The sequence below is a fragment of the Hirundo rustica genome, chromosome 4 (assembly GCF_015227805.2).
Source record: "Hirundo rustica isolate bHirRus1 chromosome 4, bHirRus1.pri.v3, whole genome shotgun sequence".
Classification (NCBI taxonomy): domain Eukaryota; kingdom Metazoa; phylum Chordata; class Aves; order Passeriformes; family Hirundinidae; genus Hirundo; species Hirundo rustica.
Genome location: NC_053453.1, coordinates 46,918,432 through 46,944,523, shown reverse-complemented (window position 1 = coordinate 46,944,523; position 26,092 = coordinate 46,918,432). Strand labels below are relative to the sequence as shown.

General features: G+C 43.0%; 2 protein-coding genes across 4 annotated transcripts in view; one reads left to right on the top strand and one right to left on the bottom strand.

The window, feature by feature from the left end:
• Positions 1-14,411, bottom strand: part of VEZT (vezatin, adherens junctions transmembrane protein) — a 52,347-nt gene extending 37,936 nt beyond the window's left edge. For all 3 annotated transcript variants that reach the window (XM_040061162.1, XM_040061165.1, XM_040061166.1), the window contains exons 1-2: positions 14,352-14,411; positions 1,352-1,486 (exon numbers count right to left, since the gene is read on the bottom strand). In XM_040061162.1, the coding sequence (XP_039917096.1) occupies positions 1,352-1,486; positions 14,352-14,387 (171 nt within the window). In that variant the 5' untranslated portion in view covers positions 14,388-14,411. The remainder of the gene's footprint in view (positions 1-1,351; positions 1,487-14,351) is intronic.
• A 255-nt stretch (positions 14,412-14,666) lies between these two features.
• FGD6 (FYVE, RhoGEF and PH domain containing 6) overlaps positions 14,667-26,092 on the top strand; it is an 81,842-nt gene continuing 70,416 nt past the window's right edge. The window contains exon 1 of the mRNA XM_040061531.2: positions 14,667-14,865. Coding sequence (XP_039917465.1) covers positions 14,853-14,865 — 13 coding nt within the window. The 5' untranslated portion in view covers positions 14,667-14,852. The remainder of the gene's footprint in view (positions 14,866-26,092) is intronic.

Here is a 26,092-nt window from a genome sequence, read left to right as displayed (position 1 = left end):
TTCTGACATCAAATTACAAAAGGAAAGTGTTAACTCTTCCAGCTGGTACTGGAACTACAGCAGGAAGAACCTATGACAATTTATCACTAAGAATTACACACAGGTTTCTTCCTCATTTCCACTATGTATCCTTGTCTAGACAGAGATGAGACAATGTGAACAACACCTAGTGTTTGTAAGGAATGGACAGCCCGATTTCACACACCCACTCCCTTCAAGTTGCAAGGCAAACCATGAAGAATTACTTCTACATCTGACACCATACTGAAGGAATTGCTGGCAACACAATAAAATGAAGTGTAAAGGGCTTGAGGGGAAGGGAGGGGAAAAAACCAGAATACCTGAGGTTTTTAAAAGCGGTGCATCTTAATACGTTTGAGATTCTTAACCCCCCAGCACTTTTGTATAAAATTCAGTGGAAATTACATACACAAACACAGTATCATACTGATTTTCTGACTGCCACAAAAGTAACTATGCAAAATAATGTAGTGACAATCCATGCATTACTTCATAGTAATCAACAGAGTATCAACCAATGAAATGCCATCCTATTTTTAAATTAACAGTGAACAAATGTTAACATTTAATAAATACTTAATCAAAGTCTTCCTAGCCTAAGTCAGAATAGGTATCTTCAGTGTAACCATACCACAAGACAGCCATTAGCTTTAAAGAGAAAACTTATTTTCAGCTGGTTTCTTGAGGGTTATGATGAGTGCCAGTTGACAATTCCGAAAAGCAAAAGTGGTAGACCTAATATCTCCATGAATACTTTTAAAGGGAGCTCAAAATAAAGAAAATTGTGAACTGAATCCTGATTTAAATTCTGCTTTGCTTTGTGAGCAGCGATAGAAGCAATCATTATTAGAAATGCAATAGCTATCCACATCAACTATCTCATTCAGATTAGTTATTGCATTTCTACTTCCCAGAAATCCTCTTTCTTAATATGTTTTGTCACAGACAAAGCTATACTTAGCAACTGATTGCCTGGAAAGGTCTGGAAACTATAAATATTCTCTTCTAGAAAATTACAGGTTCTATTCCCAGAATGTCATGCTAAGCTAAAATAATAAGATCCACTATATAAGATAATTTTCAACACTCTAAAAATTATTTATCAAAACTTCTTGCTTCCCTAGCTTGCATAAGTGCAAAGAAACACTCCAAACTATACTGATTAACCACGAGTTCAAGATATGATAATGGGTTGTTGTCTGGGGGGTTTTGTCTTTGTTTTTTTTTTAAATACAGGAAGCGATTTCTCTCTGTTCTGATTTCTCCTACTTGTGAAGCAATGCAGTTCTCTTGTGAGAAGATAAATACTCAGCAACAGGAGAGTGCTCACCTTCTGGGCAGCACGCACAGTCTGCTCCCTTTGGCTTTCTGCTGCTGCACATTGCTCGGCCTTCTGTGACACCGAGGAACATACTTCAAAATCTGTGTGTCCCAAATCCTGCAGATATTGGTACAGTGGGGAATTCTGAAAAGGGAGTTATAAAAAGAAAAAGGAGGAAAAAAAAAGTTAAAAATCATTCCGTGTTTTCCACAAAACATCACTGTGAATTCAGCAACCAGACAACCAGCAATGAATGGATTGAGAAATGGGAAAAAAAAAAAAAAATTAGAAAAAGACTTCCACTCTCTCCAAGGATGGTACCTTTTTTAAAAAAATCCCACAGTACACAAACAAAAAAACCCAAACAACTCAACTTTTTAAAATTGCTGGCAAAACAAATGATTTACAAACAGTCCTTAATAAAACAGAAAAAGTATGGAATCTGATCACCAGAGTATAGTGATATTTAGACTGATTAAATATTTATCTATATAGATCTGCAAAATTTCTTCTTGCCATCAACACCAGGTATCTAGATTTACTTAACTCTTATTTTTCAGTTTAGAACTATATATATGCCACAGTCTAGGACACATTTGAAGAAAACAATACCTAGAATAACTCCAGTTCTACTCAGGATACGTAGAGAGACTTCATTTTTAAGAGAAACTCTCAGCAATTTGTGTGACATAGCCTAGTTAGACAGGGATTAATTTTGACTCCTGAAAAAATTTATTAATGAATGTATGCAAACTCTAGCCAACTGCATAGAAAAAACACCAACATCTTAATTTCATACACTAACAACCAAAATGCTGTATAAAAAAAATAAAAACTTCACAGTAAATGATGCACAGTTGTGGAAGTCTGCAGAAATGACCAACAGAACACCTACCACTAACTGTTACAACAACTATCATTAACTTGCTGGTGCAAGTTGTGAAGGGGCCCACCTAACTCTGACTATGTACCAACACAGTCGAATCTCAAATGACTGCCTGCCATGAAATAAAACCTGGAAGCCATCATTCATACCAGCAGAACAAATTAATTTGTTACCTTTAGGAATTTTGTTAACCCTATCATAAAGTGCTATTTTAATCCCTCTTATCTATTTAAAGCATGCAAAATCATATTTGTGTTTACTCTGTTTCAGTTACTCACAACAGATTCCGCATCCAGTCACCCACCTGAAACTTAAATATTCCTACCAACTCACAGGTACAGACAATCACCCCTCACCCACAATGACAATGATTGTGCAAAACACTAGGATACGTTAATGACTCATTTCCTTGTGAGAATATTTCCAGTGTGACGACACAATCTTGTGTTTTTTCCAAGTACCCTTCTTCCATGGTTGAGGACTTTTTCAAAATGCATCCAACTCTAATTAAACTGTGCTGTTCTGGACCGGCTGTTTCTCTCTCAGTAGAACATGCTATTTTACTGGAATTCCTTCATTAAAATTGAAGAGAAAATGTAGTAACCTAGAATACTTGTTCTATTTAAGACATTGTTGAATTCACCTAATAACTTCAGGACAAAACTGAGAATATGCATGGAGATACATAACCTTGTCCTCTTAAAATGGCTTTCATAAAGAGCCAGGCTGTTCACTGCCTACACACCTGGAACAACCAGAACATCCCCACACCAGAACTTTTACGGTAGCATGGAATTTCCCCCATGTAGATGAAGACACAGACAAAGCAGTGGGTGAACAGAGAATGTTTTCTTCAAAAATCATAGTTATAAGGCTAACTCCAGGAAGAACTTCCAGGAAATCATATCTAAGCTCTTGGCAAACCCGACCATCATCTTGACCATACTTGCCACGAGCAAGGGCACCCATCATAAGACACATGACTATTCTTGTACTTTATTGGCACTCATCAACATACATACAGCTGGCAAAATAATCCAAAAATACTAAGGAGTATTTTTCTACTATTATCTCCGGGTGCACCTTTCTTTGGGGTCCATGATGAGGTAATTTTTTTAAAGTTGATCAAGAAAACTTGTCTATTCCTGTTTAGTTGAGTTCCATTTCCTCACAAATATGGGTGAAGAAAGGCAGAATGAGAGGTAGAGAGACAGACACTATCCACTGAAAATTGAATTATCTAAAATCCTGAAAGGTATCATTAGTAAGTGAAATATGGCATAGATGTAAGAATGCCCAATTCTTCCCTTTTACTGGTTACCTAGTTACATCACAGCCTTCCATCTAACTGTAATTAGCAGGTTTTCTACTCTACAGAAACAGTAAAAAATACACCATCTCTCCAAATGTTCATGAAATTTCAGCCCCTAACTAAGAAGAATAATTTTATTTGTTCTTGTAACTGTGGTAGAATATGGGTACCTTACTATCACACTTCCGACTAACTCTTAGAAGGCTTTTACATGGTCTCATAATGGGTAAACTTACACTTTTTTATCCCTGTTCAGAACTGGAAATCAGTTTTCTGACTATTAGCTTAGGAGATGAAAATTAATTAAAATTTCATGTGAATGTTATTCCTTTAAGCAGATAATGGGTTTTCTCTTTCAGTTTCTCAGAAAGTATTCAGGCTACAAAATCTTCCTCTAACAGATTTCTTTGGCTCCCCATGCTTTGACTATCCCATTCTTTCTAAAATATTATTAGCAGAACTTACTTGAATGTTGGGAAAATCCTGTATTTTTATAAACTTCAATGACCAAGAACTATGCTGTGACTAAAATTCCTTATGTAAGTAAAACCACCATTGTTCCCCTTTCTGAATCAATTAGCAGCATGCAAGATATGGGTAAAGAAAGCAATAATGAGAATTGGGTTGAGGTCCTTCTGAAATTCAATTATTAGGAATCTTAACAAACTAATCACAAAAATCTTCCATTAAGAGTGAGGTCTCTTGTGTAGCACAGGCAGCTTCACATTTTGCTTAGAAAAACCTGAAGAATACACTCCTATTAGAAATACCACAGATGGCATACATACATTAGTCTATGCTAACATAAACCCACACTATTTGTTTATTTATTTTATTTAATTTCATTTCCTACTGCCTAAAAAGCCTGTCACTTGCAAAGCTGTGTGGTCTGTATAACACACGGTTGCCTGTAATCAAAAGGGGAAAAAATGGAGGATGTTTCCACCAATCTATAGATAATATGTCCCATGAGTTGTAAGTAATGTTGAGAAAATCCATTAAAGCAAATTTTAAAAGTTGAAGTGTACATTTTATTTGTGAACATTCATACAGAATTTCCAATATTATCAAGGAATCAGAAAATTAATAATTATGTAACTACACAATTGCTATGTGATACCATTAAAATATCCTATTTTGTATACTGTGTTTCAGTACAAGAGACAGAAGTACTACACTTAATGTTTACAAAGTATGTTTCATCGTCATAAAGTTCTAAAAGCAACAATTAAATCTCATAAGATATCTTATGTATCATGAATAATAGCTTCGAGTTTTTAGCTTAGTTCCTTACCCAAACCTCTCACTCCCCAAAGCCTTCTTTCCCATAAAAAAGATCGCAGACATGCACATACTCTTGAACATGCATTTCTAACTGTGAGAAAAGTTCCTTGATTTCAACTCATGCTGTTGTTCATCAGCACTGCTAGGCTCAGCTGCTTTCACCTGCAAATATCATGATAATATAAAAAAATTTACTTGGGGAAAACAGGACGCTTCTGTCTTGTTTCCTCCCAATTTTTTTTTCCCCAGAATTCATACATCCATTTTTACAACAGTCCAACATTAAAAAGGAAAAAAAAAAAGCACAACAGCTTTTACATTTCTGCATGTGATATAAAGCTACACTTTATTCAGGATACACCAGAAAGGTTATCCTTGCAAGCAGTAATGGGTGGTAATTAAAAAAAAAATTAGACTTGTGAAAATGCTTTTATATTAATGTGAGATGAAGGGACAGTAAATTTGTTTCAGTGGATGGGACGAAAAGGGAATTTTAAACACAAAATCTCATCTTCCTATTAATACACCATATTAATCTAGAGGAATCTATTTCAAGTACTTTTGAATTTTTACTCTCAACCCCTCTCAACTTAGATAATAGCTAGAAGCATTAGTATTAGTCCTGTTTGACAGTCAGGTTTGTTTGTTTATTTCTAGTTGTCTCTGGCAGAATGACATGGTAATGAATAATCCACAAAGTAGACAAGAAATTAAAAAAATACGTAAGCTTATTATTATGTTACCATCAAGCTATTAGTTACTGATAGGAAATAATACCTAAAGTAAGTGATACTAAAACAAGGTTTTTCAGCAATATTCTGTATTTATTTCTGAAGTTTCCTCCAAGTTGCTGCTGCTTCTTATAAGTCACTTTCTGAGACATAGGAGACAGGGATTACATTTATGGGCAAGGCATTTTTAAAAATTATATCAATTGTCCAAAATTAGTGCTGAAAATTAAGCAGTTCCAGAACAGACAGAAGACTAAAAGCCATTCTTCTTCCATGTATCTTTTTACAGATTATATATAAAAAAACTTGTTAACAAGTGAAGTGAGATAGTCAGAAACAGCTGATGTACGGAGTAGGAACATGGTTTTTGGAAGTTTGAAGAATCAGAGTTTTCTAGGGACTCAGTAGAGACCAACAAGAAAAAACCCCTTATCTTTTTATGACTTTTCTAATTCGCTACAGTAATACTGCAAAGTCATTCAATTGCAACCATTTACAGTACAGTATAAGTTTATCTAAGGTCCTGTTAAGAGAATCAAGAAAGAAAATCCTTTCCTCCTCATTCACAATTTGATGAGCATATTTATTTTAGATCCATACTGCTAAAAATTATTTCACTCACATACATATGTTTAATTACATTTCTCCCTTTTTTCATTGCTGAAAGTGGTTGAAACTCATTCTAAACCCAAGATTTTTTTTGCAGGGTTAAAAAACAGTCCACCAAATTACTGTGGGTCCTTAACACTTCCCCACTACTTATTTTAATAGAGCACTGACTTGGGTTAGGAAAAATCATAATCTAAACTGAAGACTAAGCATTGTGTTTGCAATTATAAGACAGAAAAATTAAAAATAAAATTAAAAAATCAAGGCAAACACTAAAAGATAATCAAACATAATATTGCCTACTACTATGATGGATGGAAAGGCTGTATTAGTAGATAATTCCCCTGCCTCAGAAAAGTTTGCTTTTGATACATGAATACTTAAATCTATTACAGCCCTCCAAGCACACATATAGCACTTTAATATTTGAGGCATTTTGTACGTATTCTGAGAAAAACCTCTGCAAGCACATATCAGACAAAGACACTGTTAGCTTCTGAAGCCTTGTTACAATAGCAGCTGAAAATCAAAACCACACCCAATTATCTTTGCTGATGCATCATGAAGTAAATGACTCACCATCGCTCCAACAAAGAACAGGGGCTTCCCTCACCCATGTTCTTTACAATTTGCCACTTAGTAGCTAGTGAAAAGTATTAACCTTGGAAGTAGTATTAATGACATAGGACAAAGTAAGAGGCTTAAAGATCTCCTCTTAAAATATGGATGTTGTTCAAAGCTGAGGTTTCCAATATCAAAAACACTGTGGGAGCTTAAGCCACCTCCAAAATAACTACAAATTAGAAATTATCAGTTTAAAATTCCAAAAGATTAAACATTTCTACCAGAATGACAGCAAAGGCTAAGGTATGCCGAACACGTGGCCAAACTCAGAACAAATTACCAGTATTGAAATCATCCCCTCTCTCAAAACAGATCTGGAAAAGTTGAGCTAACACTCACAGACAGTGCGATCTTTGTCTCCTGGAAGAGTGTATTCCATTTTTTTCCTCTTTGGTACTGCTCCCATGCACCTGACAGAATCTCGCCCACCTCCCCGTTTCTTTCTGCTTGTCCCTCCAGGATGATCCAAGATGAGGATGAGAAGAAGCCGTCAGTGTATCTGCACCTGTGCCCCTGCACAGTGGCATTTTCTTCACAGCATCAGCAGATGTAGTCTGAAACTTCCCAGGATGATACGATTTCTCCTGACTAATGTGGCTTTCTACAGGGAGGAGGGAGATGAGGATGACAGATTGCTAAAGGCTTTTAAAAAGATGCTGCTTGAAAGAATTATTGCACATTGATTTCATATTCAGCCATTAATAAGACTTTACAAGCAAAAGTATTTAAAAGCCTTGGTCATATTCTCCTGGCTGATAACCACCTCCTCTTGAGCGCCGACTGACAAGGAGCCAGGCGCTGCTGACAGGGCTAATATCAGACAATGACTTCCAGGCAGCCAAAGAGTCATTTAGATCTCCTATTCTGCTTTCACTGCTACAGCAGCACAGACTTTGGTTTCTCCAGCACTACCGTATCATCTGATTTACAAGAAGGCTCTGGGAACTACTTTAAAGCCATTAATCTATTACTATTCCCAGATATTTTTTGATGCACAGTATCTTGGCCAGTGGCAGGACTCGGCATGGGGTGGGGGGGTGGCATGGGGCTGGGTCGGGGGACGTTTGGATTGGATATCAGGACAGAATTTTTCACCTTGGGGGTGGCTGAGTACTGTAGGAGGCTCCTCAGGAAGGCGGCCGCGGCATCAGGCCTGTCTGAGTTTAGGAAGGATTTGGAAAATGCTCTCAGGACCATGATGTGATTATTGGGGTATCCTGCACGGGGCCTGGAGTTGGGCTCGATGACCCAGTTGGGTCTTTTCCGACTTAGTATATTCTGTGATTTTATATGTACCTTTTTTGCATGGACTCACGTGTACTCAAGAGTTTGGGAAGTTTTACAGCCTGTGTATATTTCCCCATCACTGTATCTCTGACACAGGAATGCTCTTTCCTTTGCATTGTACAGCAGGTGGTTGCACATTACTGCCATCATGGAAAAGCATTAGAAAAAGATATTGCATACTAGACAAAGCACTGAAAGTCACTGAGAGCTCTGTTTACCCATTCAAAAGCAAACCTGCAACTGCAGGTGAAAAACTAATCAGTTCCTTTCTGACAGAGATGAAAAATACTTGAAAAACTGCAGGAAAAAGCAGTAAATGTTACTTTCCCTGAAGGACAAGGTAACAAGCCGGCCGACTCTGTACCTGGAGTTTTGGGTAGGAAGTCACTCGTCACGCCGGCCACCAGACTGGACTGATACTACAGCAAGGCCGGTTTGCTTTATACCAGTCACTAACGCACAGATTTACTCCTTCATTTACATTCAAAACTCAGTTAATTAAATTAATGCATATGACTGGTAAACTAGTGAAATATTTCTGAGACATTTTTGATATTTGCCATAATTAAACTTACATCAAAAACCTTGCTAATGACATTTTCTGATAACACTAAGAAGCATCACATATGCAGACAAGTATTGAAACATATTAGAAAAAGAACTGGAAGACCTTAAGGGGGTATTGATAATGGTGTGCAAATTAACAGAGAACAGCAAGACTTTACACAGAGGGACTAATAAAAGCAAACTTTCCAATAATGTGGAAGCTGTTAATAAAATCAAGGACACATACAAGCAGTTACCTTACAATATTATATCTGAGTCAAAGAGTATGATGACTTAAAAACACTTGCATGTTTCTAGCATGCAAGAAACAAAGTATTCCCAGAAGAAAAAAGTGAAAATAGTTGTGTAAGACCCTAGCAAGAATGCTGAGTAGCATTCAACAAGATGAACTGAAAAGATGTGAAAACCCCAACAAACCAAACTTAAAATCACAAACAGAAAAATCTGTTTCATAAAAGGAAGCTAAGATACAATGGTTTATCCAGCCTAACATAATGCTTAGGGCAGAACAAGTTTGCTTCCTATGAACACATTAGAAGAGGTAAATTCTTCCCCTGTACTTGGCACTGGTGAGGCCACCCCTTGAGTACTGTGTCCAGTTCTGAGCCCCTCACGATAAGAAAGACTTTCAGGGGCTGGAGCACATCCAGAGAAGGGCAGAGAAGCTGGGGATGTTTAGCCTGCAGAAAAGGAGGCTCAGAGGTGACCTCACCACTCTCTACAATGACCCAAAAGGAGGCTGTAGCCAGGTGGGGGTCAGCCTCTCCTCCAAGGAAATCAGCAACAGGACAAGAGGGCATACCCTCAAGCTGCATGAGGAGAGGTTCAGGTTGGACATCAGGAGAAATTTCTTAAGAGTCCATAAACACTACTGCCTGTGTAGGTGGTGGAGTCACGATCCCTGGATGTTGCTGTGTATTATTTGGTTTCATATCGCCTTTCTGGGTACTGGGTTTTGTAATGGTTTCTTCCACACCCTCCTGTCCCCTGGAAAATGTACTATCCCAAAATTTGTCCCTGCCCATCTCCCACACTGTTCCCTTCCTGGAATGTAATCCAACCCTATTCCACTCCCACCTTATCCCTGATTGGGTGGTGGCTTGTCCCTGCCTTTAGTCTCTTCCCTGGATATAAGCCAAGGCAACATGTGGCAAACTCTCTTGGCTCGGGGGACTGGGAAGGGGCTCCTGACCCAGGCTGGGGCAGGCCCACAGAAGAAAGTCTGAATAAAGCCCTGGTTTCACCCTCGGATCAAGTGCAGACCTTCCTTTGCCATCAACGAGGTCTTGCTCTCTCTCTCCTAAGGGAAAGGTTCCTGGCCACTCCTCGGTTTTGGGACCCTGAGGAAAAATCCTTCTAGCTGTGGTTTGTCTCTTGAGCTAGCCAGAGCAAAAACAGAGCTGAGGCTCCAAGAGAGAGACAAGCCACACCTGGAGGTGTTCGAGAAACAACTGGACCATGGTCCTAGTTGATAAGGTGGTGATCAAAGGCTGGACTTGATCTCAGAGGACTTTTCCAACCTAAATGTTCCTGTGATTCTGTAAATTCAAGAGACAGATAAGAACTATAGAAGATAACAGAAAATATTAGATGATGTGCAAATCAGTATGAAGTGGCCATAAATAAATTTCCAGTCAGAAATTAGATGGCAGTTATAAATCATCAAAATTCTGACACAGTCCCTCCACTGGTATAATGATGCAGAAATTTATCTAGTTTGAACGAGAAGCTTCTTTAATTTATACATTTAAAAAATAAAAATAAAACAAGAGGGAGATCACACTGTCCACACAACAATTAAAAAAACTAACACAATTCCAGTCTCATACAAATACACAAAATGTCAAAAAAATCCAAAGGATTCCTAGGTACACTGTAACTGCAGCATGATGGTCTTCCAGGTTTTGTATAAAAACACATCTTATGCAATTTAACATCAGTTTGTTACCTCATGATCTCCCCTACTAAATTCAGACAGACACTAATAAAGAACACTATCTACTGTTCCTCCATTGTTTAGTACAATCTGCTCTACACTGCCACAATTTTTAATTTGTCACATTGCTGAGTAGACAAGCCCAGGCCCAACATATCAGAGGCACCTCTGTGTTTCTTGAGTTCTATTCCTCCCCACTGTGTTTGTAGTATTTTAATTAGAAGAGCAACTGCTTGTAAGAAATGCAAGAACTGAAGTGCTGGGACTATTCAGTCAGTGAATAAATATTGCTGGCTGCTGCAGGAATTAATTTATAAAATGGATAGAATATGGCAGCATTTAGTGGACAGAGTAACGGCCCATCATTCACTATTGTTCAATCATGATGATCTTCATTTATTTTTTGATGGAAAACACTGCTTTCCCAGAGCAGAAATGCAGTGTTTGTGCTTCCTTGCTTTCAAAGATAAATTAATGTAAAAGATACTCGGATAGTGAGAAAAATGATTGGTCCTTGGAAGCTCAGGAATATTTATCAGCAGGCCATCATCTGTTCGATGCTGCAAAATTATGAATGTGGACACCTGTTATTGATGTCTTCAGGGCCACCTGGACAGATCTATGACCCAACGAGACATGCAAAAATAACCCGGGCATAACCATCATATGGAACACATGAAGCATATCTCATTTGCTTCTCTCTCCTACCCATCCTTTTGGGTATGAGACACATGAAAGACCACTTCTTTCCTGATTACGCATTTGTTAGCACACCACGACTCTCTGTAACATCGACTGATATCTTGCTGAAGGGAGCTCCAAACGCACAGAGAAAACAGCTGTTCACAGCAACTCAGGGCTAAATGCTAAAGGCCTTCTTGCAACAGTGATCGCTGAAGAACATGGAAAGTGATCTACTGAGGTACATAAAAAATGTAGTTGCTTACCAAAAACAAGAAATAATTAACGGGCAAAGTTTGGGGCCCAAGAAAACAAAAATTAAAAATACCAATATGTTGTAGCATTAGCTACGCCAATACTTTTTGGCTCCTTGACAAATGTCATCTCTGGCTCATGTGTGTGAAGTATACTCATAATTCCTTGTGGAGCCTTCATTTTAGAATAGCATGAATCCTGCTGAGTACTCCTGAAGATAATTTTGGTGTGTATGTCAGAGTACCAATTTTTATGAGTCGGCAGCCCACCCAATTTTGTAGTCCAACCAATCAGCCAACCTGTCTTGGGTTGCAATGCAGGATGCAACCAAAAATATGAATTCTATTATCATCTGTTAAAACCAGTTGAAGAAGTGTTCTTTACCTCTTCCATGACCCATCGTCCCTCCAGGGGGATATATTCTGTTAATGGCCCATTAAGGCTCACTACATGACTTGTAAAATTACATAATCGCATTGTGAGATGCTCCACCCAAGGGGAGGAGCCAAGCATTCCTACCTGGATAAAAGTCTGAGGGTCAGAACACCAGGACAGGCGGTTTCCCACTGCATTTCCAGAGGAAGACTGGACCCATCTGTACCACCACACCTTTCTACATGATCATTACTTCAACAAAACAAATCTGTCGCTCCAGGAAGACTGCAGCCACAATTCTAATTAGACTGCTACCAAACACTCTGACCAACAGGGTGTCAGGTCATATTCTGACTCTGTCAGTGGGTTTTTTTGATTCTACTGCATTTTTATTCTAATTTTTCTATTGTTGTGGAGTTGTAGAGCCCCCAAAGCCAATTGAAATAACCCCCAGGTTTTGGCCTTGGAAGGATTACATTACATTCTACACCTGCCTCTTCTCCCTCTTCTACCCAAATTCTCCTGGTTTCTTCTTTCCTTGTTAATCCATTGGTTGTGGGACCCCGGTGACCAGACCTGTCTTCCCTATAGGACACTGACCTCACCTGCCCTCAGTTCTGCCCCTGTGCCACAAGGTCATTGGATGCTGTAAATCATACTTAAGCCTGAGCAAGACACGATTGCCCTCTTTTGCACTGGATTTCCTTCGGCACCTGGAATAAACCTTGCTCGAACTTGATCTTATGCAAAGGGCCTTCTTGCCCCTCTTTTGCTGAGCTAGCCTCGTTGCGTATGTGGATGTGAGAGCTCGACTGCCTGCCTGAGTTGTTCTAAGCAGCTTCTCCACTGAGAGGCTGGCTGGGGCCTAGGAAGAGGCTTCACTCCTAAAAGTCACACTGTTACACCTAGTAAAGAATTGTTATTCCTATTCCCATATCTTTGCCTGAGAGCCTTCTAATTTCAAAATTGTAAGAATTTGGCAGGAGGGAGTTTACATCTTCAAGGGAGGCTCCTGCCTTCCTTAGCAGACACCTGTCTTTCCAAAGCAAGGCAACCCAAACAGCCTGTATTTGTCCCATTGTTGTTTTTTTGATTTTACTATGATGTACCGTAATATATGACAGATGTGTTAGTGTCACTCAGTATACCAGTATATATATAAGTGTGTACGGATATACACACACACCCTTGGTACAGTAAATGTATCCAAGAGCCTTTATTAGTGATGGAAGTCTGTTCCCAAAACAAAAAGATAATAGTGAAGAGCATATGCAAGGAGATCTTTTACTCTCTACACAGCAGAACTTTTTCAGTCAAAATGGTAGTTGCTGCAAGAACTGAAGAAATATGAAACTGTAAAACAAGTATCACTTTTATTGAAGACAGAAATGCAGAGAGCAGGCATTATACCTGTGAAATAAATTCTCACCACAGATTTATTGTACGAAAGGAAGCAATTTAACATAGCAGCAACATAAACAACAAATCTTACTGTTAGGATCCAAGGTTGGTTGTGCATGAACACAAAACTTTGTGGTACGGACCAAACACTAAAGCCCTACTACTTACACAGCTGAGAAAAAAATAATTGCTTATGTAAGGAGTGTTTTGCATCCTGGTTGGAGGACTAAATAGCCTTATTGCTATTATAACAATTATTCCTTTTAAAGACAGCATTTCTCTATAACCACTTTTGTACACCTGCAAAACTAGGTGTGCCCTCCATTACAATACAACTACACTTAACCTGCTGCAAACAGACTCGATTTTGTTACCGAACCGCAACAGCTGATATATTTAGCCACAGTTATTTAAATGAGGCCAAGATGATATTGTAGCTCTAGCAAGACGTGATATAATCAGACACGTTTTATGTTAATCCAATAATGACACGAATACTACGGAGATAAAGCAGTTTCAGTGCTCGCTGCACAGTTGTGTGCGTGCTGAAAGACACCTTTTACGTGAGTGACACCGATTCAGAAGCAAAATTTTTTAGCTATTTACTCCCCCGCCCTGACCCCGCAGTTCAGCCTGGCTGACCGGGCGCCGCTCCGCAGCCCGAGCGGTGCCCACGGGCGGCTCTCAGGGAACCCCCGCCGCCACGGGCCTGGCGACATCTCCCACCGCGGCCGCCCGACAGCGGGGCCGGGCGGCGCGGCACCGCCGCACAAAGGATCGCCCGGCCCCGCTGAGCCGTCCCGCCCGCGGCCTGCGCGGAGGTCGCGCCGCTGGCCCCGGGCTGCTCCGGGGCGCGGGACACGCCGAGCACCGCCCCGACCCGCCGCTCTCGCCGGTCCCGCCCGACGCCGCCCGCCCGCGGCAGGCGCTGCCCCGGGCCGGCCACCGCGCCCGCCCCGCGTCCACCCGGACCCGCCGGTGCACGCCGCCGCCGGGGTCCGCGGCGCAACGAGGGGCGAAGATACCCGGGCCCAGCCCGCGCCGAGCCGCCCCGCGCCCACCTCAAATACCACTTCTTCGTCGAACTCCGGTGTCATCCTTGCCCGCCATGCCACCCCCTTCCCGCGGGCACGCTGGGAAACCGAGTCCGCTGTGCCGCCGACCGCCCGGCCCCGCCCCCCCCCCCGCCCCGCTGGGCTCTGCATGGCGCAGGGGAGAACTACAGCTCCCAGAAAGCATAGCGAACACCCGCTTTCGGGCGCCCTATGGGCGGTGCTGATGGGGCGGGGGCGGGGCGGGGCGGGGAGGCAGCGGGGGCAGGGCGAGGCGAGGGCCCGGCAGGGGGGGCCAGTAGGGGGCGCCGGCCGGCGGCGTCTGAGGGCGCTCCGGCTCTGCCGCGGGGTGGGATGCGGCGGTGGCGAGCGGGGGGAGCTGCTCCTGCTCCGGCTGCTCCTCCGGCTGGGTGGCGGCGCGGGGGAACAATGGGCTCCTTCTCCGCGGCCCTCAGGGGGGCCGTGGCGTAAGGGACGAGGGGAACCGCGGCTCCGCGCCTGAGGAGCACCATGAGCTCCGCCGGTGAGTGAGTGCCCGGGGAAACTTTGGGGAGCGGCGGTTTCCGCCCAGCCGGTGGCGGGCGGGCAGTCCTCGTGCCCCCGCGGCCGGACAGCCTCGCCTCACTCGCCCCGCGGCGGTGGGGACGTGGGGATGCGGAGCACTTGCGGCCGGACGGGAGCCGGAGCCGCCAGAGCGCTCCCTGTCCCGGCAGCGCCGTGCGCTGCGTCTTCGGCTTGCTCCGGGGGCGGCGAGGCGAGGCGGCGGGGTGCGGTCGGAGCGGTGAGGGGCGCACCCGGCTCGGGGAACAGCCCTCTCCGGGGCGCAGCCCTTCCCGGGGTCCGCTACGGGCTCCCCGCATCCCTCGGTACGTTTGGCCGCGGGGCCGTGCGGGCACGTCCCGCCCGGAGCTGGGGCTCGGCGGGCTGAGCCGGGCTCTCCGCTCACCGCCCCGCGTGTTCCGAGCGGGTCCCTGCGCCTGGGCTGAACTCACGGCGGGGGAAACTTGCTGGGGGCCGGGTTCTGTCAGGAGAGCCAGCACCGGAGCTGCGGGGGCTGTCGCTCCGTCTGACTCCGCGGAGCTGCGAGTTTGTCAGCTGCGGATTTGCGTCGGGGATGTACCTGCCTTGGCCGGGATCTTGCAAGCAGGAGCCCCACGGGGGTGTTGGAAAGCGTTCGCTTCTGGCCATTCCAGCTGCGGGTTGGAACTGACCTACTTCCGCGCTTTCTTTACCTTTCTTCCCCCGTTTCTTGACCGCTGCCAATTTAATGACTAAAAGAGCTCCAAGGCAAATTCTTGATTCAGAACAAGAGCACCTCGTGTTTAAGGGAATTGCTCGTATTTATATTTGCCTGCACGGTGGTGTGCTAACTTAGCACTTTTGTATAGACGTCTGTTAGATTAGTAGATTCCTTTCTTATCTGCCTAAAGACGAGAACAGGAGTAGTTTCTCCATTGAGAGCGTGTCGTTTGAGAGCCTGTCGTGTAAATTATGGTGTATTTGATGGAAACATAGCTAATTGTAGGGTTAAACGGGAAGCAGCAAAGTACTTCCTGTAAGGATTGGGGTGGTGGGTTTTCTAAAGAAAAAGCAATACACAGTCATCAAGCAGAAATATCAACCCAGTTCTCAATGTTTGCCTCTCAAGTATGTCGACTTGTTATTGACTCCAGCGTTAATTAAGTTATGCGAACTCTCATAGCTCCTCAGAATTTACTGAAAAATGAAAGGTGATTTAATGCATCATTCTGCTTCATTTAAAACATTCCCATTTTTAATGTTTGACAGAACTGATTTGTTGAGATTTTGAAAAGCATGTAATAAAACAGGTTATCTCTGCTTAATCAGCTGCATTGTATGTTCCTGTTTTTAGTAGTTCTGCTGAATGTGCAGCTCACCCCATATCTTTTAAGAGTTAAACAGCTGTGCAAATAAGTGTTAGGGGGTGCTCAAGAGCTAGGCTGTTAAAATTTGATATGCTACTAAGTTTTAGAAAGTTGGGTAGAGTTCCAGTACTAAACTGTGATTTCAGGACTTTTCAGTCTTAGCTGGTGTGACAAAATCAGTTTTAAGTGTACGTTGTGGTGGTGCTTATGGGGAAGGTAAGGACAAAGGAGTTCTGGTGAACAAAGTAAGCAGAAGCGAAAAAGGGATGCTGAGGAATATCAGAACAGAAAGTGGGACCGTTTCATGGCAAATCTAATTTTTAGCAAGTCTTTTCAAGAGGGAGGCATAAAGAGTACTGAGGCAGAAGGAGGGAAGATGGGGTATTTAAGAGGGAATTAAGAGTATTTTGTGTGTGATGTATTATGTGAAGATAGAAAAATAAGTGGGGAATGGGTGAAACAAGATTAGAGGTTCATGATCTTGCTGACAGCGTCATGACAGCTTTTGACATTTCGGTTAAGGAGATTCTAGGCAGAGTATGAAAAGGCTGAAGACTGCCAGAAGACAGTTCTGAAGGTTTAATATCCCTCTATTGTTAGTGCTGCAGAACTTAGTGCCTGTAATATATAAGGATTCTTTATAAAGCTATTGTTCACATAAAAACTTAACCAACTCCTGTATTTGAATTTCAGTCCTGTGATCTATAGAATATGTTTTCTACATTGAAATTATTCAATTGTGAATTCAATTCTGTCCTAGGTTACAATGTAAGATGTGCCCAAAGTATGTATTCTATCACCATCTACATGAGCTGTTGAAACTAGGCTGGGCAGTGTTTCCCTTGCCCCTTCCCTCCGGACTACCTTCTGTTAATGGCCCATCAATGCCCTGCTGCATGACTCATAGGTAACTCCCTCCAGGAGCTATCTCTGTTTAATGGGCATTCAAGGACCCATTGCAAAGCTCATAGAATGATATCAGCCCATTGTGAGATGCTCTGCTCAGGGGGAGGAGCCAAGCATTCCCACCTGGATATAATCTGGGATTTGGGACAGCACAGGCAGCCTTACCCACTGGATTCCCAGAGGACAAGACCTACCAGACCTTTCTGTGGAATCACTGCTTCAACATGACCACTTCATCTGGACTGCTACCACCATGGTGTCAGGTTGTATTCTGACTCTGTCAGTGATCTTTTGTACTATTGCATTTGTTTTATTTTATTTTATTTTACCTTTTTTTTCCTCTCCTATTAAATTGTTTTTTCTGACTTGGAGTCTCTTGCAGGTTTTGCTTTCAAGCCAGCACATATTTTTGGCTCCCAATGTGGGGCACAAGGTACTGAGAAAACTCAGAATTACAATTTTGTAGTGAGGAAAAAAAACAAACCAGCTGTTTGGTATGATTCTCAACATGCTTTCATATGTCTTATACCTAGCTCTCTACGTTTTTCAGCACATGGGGCAGTATTTACTGGTCTTAATGCTCATGTGTAGACCAGGATATGGTACCAAAATTGCTTTATTGGTCTATTATATTTATTATATGATAACCTCTGAGGCAGTGAGCATCATTCAGAATATATACTCTATTTTGTTTGCTTGTCCTGGTCCAGGTTGCTGTGTCTGGGGTCTCAACAATTGCACCCAGCCCCTGTGGGGGGAGGGGTAAAGAATGATTTTTTCCAGTCTTTCAGGCCTGGCACAGCAGTTTTCGAGAATATTGAGTTCTCTCTGGGTGCCAAGGACAGCATAATATTGTTGTTAGTTCTGCTTTGCCTTCTCTGCACGGCCTGCACCATGCTTAGAAATCAAACACTACATGGGGCGGTGCAGCATCTTCTTGAGGAAGAGGGAAAAAAAACCAAATGCAAAACAACAGCATCCGTGTCTACACAAACTCACGGAGAAAACAGGAACTGCATCTACACAGACTGTCAGAGAGGAGAAAGAACCTGAAGGTGCCATCAGCATCTCCACACAAACCGTCACTGAAGCAGAACAGCCTAAACCAGTAGCCGTTGCCCCTGTCCAGAAGAAATCAAAGAGCCATTCAGTCCGCATAGTGACTGATGAGGATGTGGCAGGACTTTTGCACACATCAGAAGAGACAGAGCCAGAGATCATCATCCGCTCTCTGTCCCTGGGTGAACTGCATGACCTGTGGAGGGAATTCACCCGCCAGACAAACGAGTCCATCCTGACCCGGCTGCTCCACATCTGGGACGCTGCAGCCAATGACACCATTCTGGATGGAAGTGAGGTCAGGCAACTGGGATTGCTGTCCCGGGATGTGGTCATTGACCAGGGGATCGGGGGAACCCAACAAACTCTCAGCCTCTGGCGGCGACTGCTAACAAGTGTGAGGGACAGATACCTTTGTAAAGAAGACCTCCAGGTGCACCAAGGAAAATGGAGCACAATGGAACAAGGTACCCGATGCCTGAGGGAATTGGCTGTGCTGGAGATCATTTTCTCGGAAGACGAGAGATTTCCTAAAAGCCCAGATGATGTCCAGTGCACATCGCAGATGTGGTTGAGATTTGCACGGCTTGGACCAGAGTTGTACTCCCATTACCTGGCAACGCTGCAATGGAGGGAAGGCGAGGACAAGGTGGGCATCTTGGTCAATAAACTAAGAATTTACGAGGACACTGTCACTGCCCCATTTTGTACCCATGTCTCGTCTGTGGAAACAAGGCTGGCTGAGCAAGTCTGGAGTTTGATTGAAGAGGGCCATCAGAAACTGGAAAAGGAACTTAAGGAAGAAATTTGCCACATCTAGCCGGAATGAACAAGAGTCTCTGCCATTAGGAGCAGGCATCCGCCAGCCAGGGAGAGAGGATACACTCCACAAGGTAACCTCTAGTCTTTTCTTCGGGAGCATGGAGAAGACATGAGGAAGTGGGACAGAAAACCCACCTCCTCCTTAGCAGCCCGGGTACATGAACTGAAAAGAGAGACACCCACCACAAGGAGCTCACCTAGAGTCAACGCTGCTCCAGTCTCTTAGGCACAGAACTCCAGACAGTATAGGAATGATGATATGACTGATCCTCTTGAAGAGATCTCAGGAACATATTTACAGGAAGAGAGCAACATGTATCATGACCAGGAATAGGGGGGCCCTGCCTCTAGCCAGGTAGAGGAAAGGGACAATCGGATCTATTGGACTGTGTGGATCCGATGGCCTGGCACATCTGACCCACAAAAATATATGGCTTTGGTTGACACTGGCGCACAATGTACCCTGATGCCATCAAGGTATGTAGGAACAGAATCCATTTCTATTTCTGGGGTGACAGGAGGGTCCCAGCAGCTGACTGTATTGGAGGCCAAAGTGAGTTTAACTGGGAATGGGTGGCAAAAACATCCCATCATGACTGGCCCAGAGGCCCCATGCATCCTTGGCATAGATTGTCTCAGAAATTGATATTTCAAAGACCCAAAAGGATATCGTTGGGCTTTTGGGATAGCTGCTGTAGAGACAGAAGACATCAGACAACTGGATACCTTGCCTGGTCTCTCAGATGACTCCTCTGCTGTGGGACTGCTGAGAGCTGAAGAACAACAGGTACCAATAGCCATAGCAACAGTACACCGTCAGCAATACCGCACCGACAGAGACTCTGTGACTCCTATCCATGAGATGATTCGGAAACTGGAGAGCCAAGGGGTGGTCAGCAAGGCTCGTTCACCTTTCAACAGCCCTATATGGTCAGTGTGTAAGTCCAGTGGAGAATGGAGACTGACTGTGGATTACCGTGCTCTGAATGAAGTCACCCCGCCACTAACCGCTGCTGTGCCAGACATGTTGGAGCTTCAGTACAAGCTGGAGTCCAAGGCAACAAAGTGGTATGCGACCATTAATATTACCAATGCCTTCTTCTCCATTCCTTTGGCAGCAGAGTGCAGGGCCCAGTTTACCTTCACCTGGAAGGGCGTACAGTACACCTGGAACCGACTGCCCCAGGGGTGGAAACACAGCCCCACCATCTGCCATGGACTGATTCAGACTGCACTGGAAAAGGGTGAGGCTCCTGAACATCTACAGTATATTGATGATCATCGTATGGGGGAACACAGCAGGGGAAGTCTTCAAGAAAGGAGAGAAGATTATCCAGATTCTGCTGAAAGCTGGTTTCGCCATTAAGTGAAGTAAGGTTAAGGGACCGGCTCAAGAAATCCAGTTCCTGGGAGTCAAGTGGCAAGATGGACATCGCCAGATGCCCACAGAGGTAATCGACAAGATCACTGCCATGTCTCCACCTACTAACAAGAAGGAAACACAAGCTTTCCTAGGTGCCATAGGCTTTTGAAGAATGCACATTCCTGAGTACAGCCAGATTGTGAGCTCTCTCTACCTGGTCACCCGCAAGAAGAATGATTTCCACTGGGGCCCTGAACAGCAACAAGACTTTGCCCAGATCAAGCAGGAGATTGCTCATGCAGTAGCCCTTGGTGCAGTTAGGACAGGACCAGATGTGAAGAACGTGCTCTACTCAGCAGCCGGGAATAATGGCCTGTCCTGGAGCCTTCTACCTTTGGTAGAAGGTGCCTGGGGAGACTCAGGGCCGACCACTGGGATTCTGGAGCCGAAGCTACAGAGGATCTGAAGCCAACTACACTCCCACAGAGAAGAAAATCTTAGCTGCCTATGAAGGACTTCAAGCTGCCTCTTTTGGCACCCCGACTACCACTGCTGGGGTGGATATTTAAAGGAAAGGTTTCTTCCACACATCACGCCACTGACACCACATGGAGCAAATGGATTGACCTCATCACACAGTGCACCTGTATTGGAAAACCGAATTGCCCTGGGATTCTGGAAATTATAACAAACTGGCCTGAAGGTGAGACTTTTGGATTATCTTCTGAAGAAGAGGGGGAACAAGTGACACATGCCGAGGAAGCCCCACTGTATAACGAGCTACCAGAGACTGAAAGACAATATGCCCTCTTCACTGATGGTTCCCGTGGAATTGTAGATGCTAACCAGAAATGGAAAGCTGCAATATGGAGCCCCACACGACAAGTTGCGCAAACTACAGAGGGACAAGGTGGATTGAGTCAGGTTGCAGAGCTTAAAGCCATCCATCTGGCTTTGGATATTGCCGAACGAGAGAAGTGGCCAAGACTCTACCTCTACACTGACTCGTGGATGGTAGGTAATGGTCTGTGGGGATGGCTGAATCACTGGAAAAAGGCCAAGTGGCAGTGCAGAGGGAAACCCATCTGGGCTGCTGAGATTTGGCAGGACATCGCTGCCCGAGTAGAGAAGCTGACCATGGAGGTTCGACACGTGGATGCACACGTGTTGTGTTACCCTATGAGACTAGATGGCCGCCGATGGCAAAAGTAAGAGTCTGCTCTCTCTCACCGGGTGGGATATTACAGCTTTTTTTCTCGAGTCCTGCCATGCTTGGTTGGAGCCCATCCTGATGGCTCGCAGATGCCAGAGAGCTCGCCACTCCCCTGTCGGGGCCTTTTTCCCCAGGGGGCAGGGCCCAGAGGCAGGGACAAGACACCACCCAATCAGGGAGAAGTGGGAGGGGAACAAGGTTGGGTTACATTTCAGTGTGGGGCATGGGCACTGCTGGGCAAGGACAGATCATAGGACAGATATGTAGAAAAGGCATTACAAATCCGATGAAATATAAACCAAATTAATGCACTACAACACACGTATCCAAGAGTCGGGCTAATGAGCATCGCAACAACGAGCAGGTGGACAAAGCCACCAAAGTGAAAGTATCACAAGTGGATCTAGACTGACAGCACAAGGGAGAAGTATTCCTAGCCCATTGGGCCCATGATGCATCTGGTCATCAGGGGACAGATGCAACATACTGATGGACCTGTGACCGAGGGGTGGACCTTACTGTGGACAACATCTCACAGGTCATCCACAACTGTGAGACCTGTGCTGCAATCAAACAGGCCAAGCGGGTAAAGCCTCTGTAGTGCGATGGACGATGGTTGAAGTACAGGTATGGGGAAGCCTGGCAGATTGACTACATCACCCTTCCCCAAACCCGCCAAGGCAAGCACTATGTGCTGACCATGGTGGAAGCCACCACTGGATGGTTGGAGACCTACCCTGTGCCTCGTGCTACTGCTTGGAATACCATCTTGGGCCTAGAAAAGCAGGTCCTGTGGAGACATGGCACCCCTGAGAGAATCGAGTCAGACAATGGGACCCATTTCAAGAATGGCCTTGTAAACACCTGGGCTAGAGAACATGGCATTGAATGGATATATCACAACCCTTATCATGCACCAGCTGCTGGGAAAGTTGAACGGTGCAATGGGTTACTTAAGACTACCCTGAAGGCACTTGGTGGGGGGGACGTTCAAAACTTGGGAACTGAACTTAGCAAAGGCCACCTGGATGGTCAACACTCGAGGGTCAATCAATCGAGCTGGTCCTGCCCAGTCTGAACCCTTGCACACAGTGGATGGAGATAAAGTTCCTGTGGTACACATGAAAGGTATTTTAGGAAAGACTGTTTGGATTAATCCCACCTCAGGCAAAGGCAGACCCATCCATGGGTTTGTTTTTGCCCAAGGACCTGGTTCCACTTGGTGGGTAATGCAGAAAGATGGGGAAACCCGTTGTGTACCACAGGGAGACCTAATTTTAAGTAAGAACTGGGTGTAAGTTTTCATTTTGTATGTGTGTATGTATAAGCATGTGTAAAACTATCTAGCTGTAAGAATGTATTAATTTGGGTATGATGTAGATGGTGATAGAATAAGGGGTGGATTATTTCCTAGGTTACAATGTAAAATGTGTATTCTGACTCTGTCAGTCATCTTTTGTACTATTGCACGTGTTTTATTTTATTTTATCTTTTTTTCTTCTCCTATTAAATTGTTTTTTCTGACTTGGAGTCTCTCACTGGTTTTGTCTTCAAGCCAGCACAAATTCATACTCTGGTTTGTGCTATGTAAGCCAGTTTTCTGACAACTGGTTGGTAATATAGTGTTTCAGTTAAAATGTTACTGTCTGTGAAGGCTTTAGGTGGAACTTGAAATGCTAGAAATATTTCCTTCAGTTTGGCTTGAAGTGCCTAAGTGCATCTCTTGTGTCTTCTTTTAATGTACATTTGGGACAAAGCAACATGGTACACCATCATCTGTATTGCTTTAATATTTTTAAAGTAGAATTTGCAGGTATATGCTTGATGTGCAGGGCTTTCTCTAAGAGATACTGCGCTGTTTGAGGGGACTGTGGTATAGGGAGAAATGCCAAACATGGCTTCTCCCCAAGGACAGAAGTTTGCAAAAGGTCTGAGGTTGATAACCCAGCCTGAACCTTGCTCTAGCTTACCTTCTGCCTTTCTAAATAATGCAGTGCCTATTCAGTGTCTTGCTATGTATTTTTTTCTATTTCTTCCACAAAATTGTTTCAGTTACATCTCAGTCCAGAGCTGAACATAATTCCATGATGGAGTTCTGCCACAGCTGTTGCTTACATGTTTTAAAATGTATACGTAAGCCTGGAATAGTTGGAACTAAGAAACGATAGCAATTTTTAAAAATACTTTGATATAATTTGAAAATTATCTAATTGTAGTGATCAACCCATTGTTGGTTTCAATTTTCACTTACAGCTATACTTCTGCCATTGCTTTTTCATGAACTGCACAAGATTTATATATACACACTATATGATGCCAATGAATGTCCATTTACTCATTTTCTGCCTGAAAGTACTATGCTGGCTTCAAGTATGTGTTTTGCCTGTAAAAGGAAAAAACAAAAGCTCAGTTATGAGTTTGACATTTATTATTTCTTGCTGAAGAAACAGTCCTTATATGTGAATCTATAGACCTTATTTAATATGGGTAGAATGTATATCTTAGGCTTGAAATTGGATTTGATGACAACAATGAGAAAAAATTATTTTAATGTCAGAAATGTAGTTCTAATGGAAAAAACAGTGGGAACACAATAAACAAGATCAACATGAGTTTTCCAATCAAACTTCATTGCTTTCAAGGATTGAAAAAAAAAAAAAAAAAAGAGGCCTGCAGGGTTTAATGTCACTTTTAACCCTCAAATGTGTCAAGTCTCATTAGAGTTAGTCAGCTCTGTCTCTGCATGTGATCTTAAAAACTTGCTTATTCATCTCTTGTCCTTACTCTGAAGTTACCCCTAACTTTCCTGTTTTATTTCAATAAGTCAGAGAACAACCTAAGATTTTGAAATGGATGTTTTTCTTTTACAGTTTAATTAAGATGTTTTCTAAAAGTAGTGGCTTGGAAACCACAGTTTTCCCTTTTACTTTAAAAAATTTGTGTGTTATCTTCTGGGATGTTATGACTCATTCCTTTTTTTGTTTCTTTTGAGCATTATGGCACCTGAGAAAAGCAGAGCCTCTCCATAATGAGAAAATAGATAAACATTTGCAGGAAATAAATTAATGATCTCACAATACTTTTTCGAGGTATTTACCTCATGAAATGTTCTTTTTGTAGCTGAAAGCAAAGTAATTGACCTGGAAAGCCTTGTAATGAGTCTTGAAAATTTAGGCTGCTGGAGAACAGGAGTTTTAAAATGCTTTATTTGTTTCTCTCTGCAATGTATTGAGTGCCAGTCTAATAATCTCAGTGTATCCCAAACATAGCAGTAATTATCTTTCTCCCTACGTGTTCTTTAAAAGTCAGATTGGCTTTCTTGTTTCGAGACTGTGAGTTGTAGTGTCTTGTGTTAGAAATAGTGTCAAGAACAGCAAATTGGCTGTTGGAGCAAGCTCTTCCTTCATGTAAGAAAAACCAGCTCATTGATCTCTTGGTAAGATACCCTCCAAGCATCGCATTATTTTCATATATAGCCTACAGATGTGATTTGCTATATGTGAGATTAGTGTGCATAGGTAAACAAGGTGCCACAAGAAAGCCAATGCATATGTTTGCTCTAGGCCAGCTGCTGCGTGGTAATTGTTTGAAGCCCTTTTCTCTTCCTACTGTGTGTGAAACAGATTTGTGAAGTAATATGTGAAATATATGTAACCTTATAGGTGAAAAGGAATAAACTGCCATATATATTGTGTAGTAAGATATGAGTATTCATATGACCAGCTTCTATAAAGTAGCTGATTTGTTAAATTCACACCTTTGCTTACCCCATAGTAATTTGATCACATGCCCTTATCTTAAACTTAGGCTGAGCTGCTGTCAAAATCTAATGCCACACTGATTCATTGTTTTACTTTCTTCCTACTGTTTTGTGGTTCGGAAGGGTCATTGCTTTAGGGTAGGTTGCAGTATCCTGCCCAGGGTACCTCTTGGGTGATTTGAGATAGTCCCACAGGGCATCCTGAATACCAGGAGGAGTGCCTCTGTTCATGTGAAGCATTGTAAGGAAAGGAATATCAAGTTATGTCAGCTTGACTGGGTCTAGAACCATTTGTCCCCTTTTCATGGACAGATGCATGTCAACATGACTTGTTCCTGTTCTTTTGTTGTTCCTAAATATGGAAGTTGTAATCATGATCTCAAAGGTATTAGTATAAAAATTACCTGGGAAAAACATTCCTTTAGCAACAGTAGGGTTTATTGCAGAAGGGGTAGTGCTATTTGATTTTTTGCCTCCATTCACCTTCTTATATCATTGTTTCTCCTTGTTCCTATGTAGGTCAGGGAAGAGAACAAGAGGTAAAAAAAAAGAGAAGTATTTAAAGCTGTGTAATAATAATGCTTGAGACTGCACTATATTACTAGCTTTTCTGTCCATTCTCATGATAGTGCATAGGAGAAGACACACAAGTGTTTTTAAGTGAGGTCCTCAGTTGTCAAATTCTATCATCTGAAGAACAGAAATGGGCAGCACTTTAGGGTCAAAGGATTGAGAGTAGAA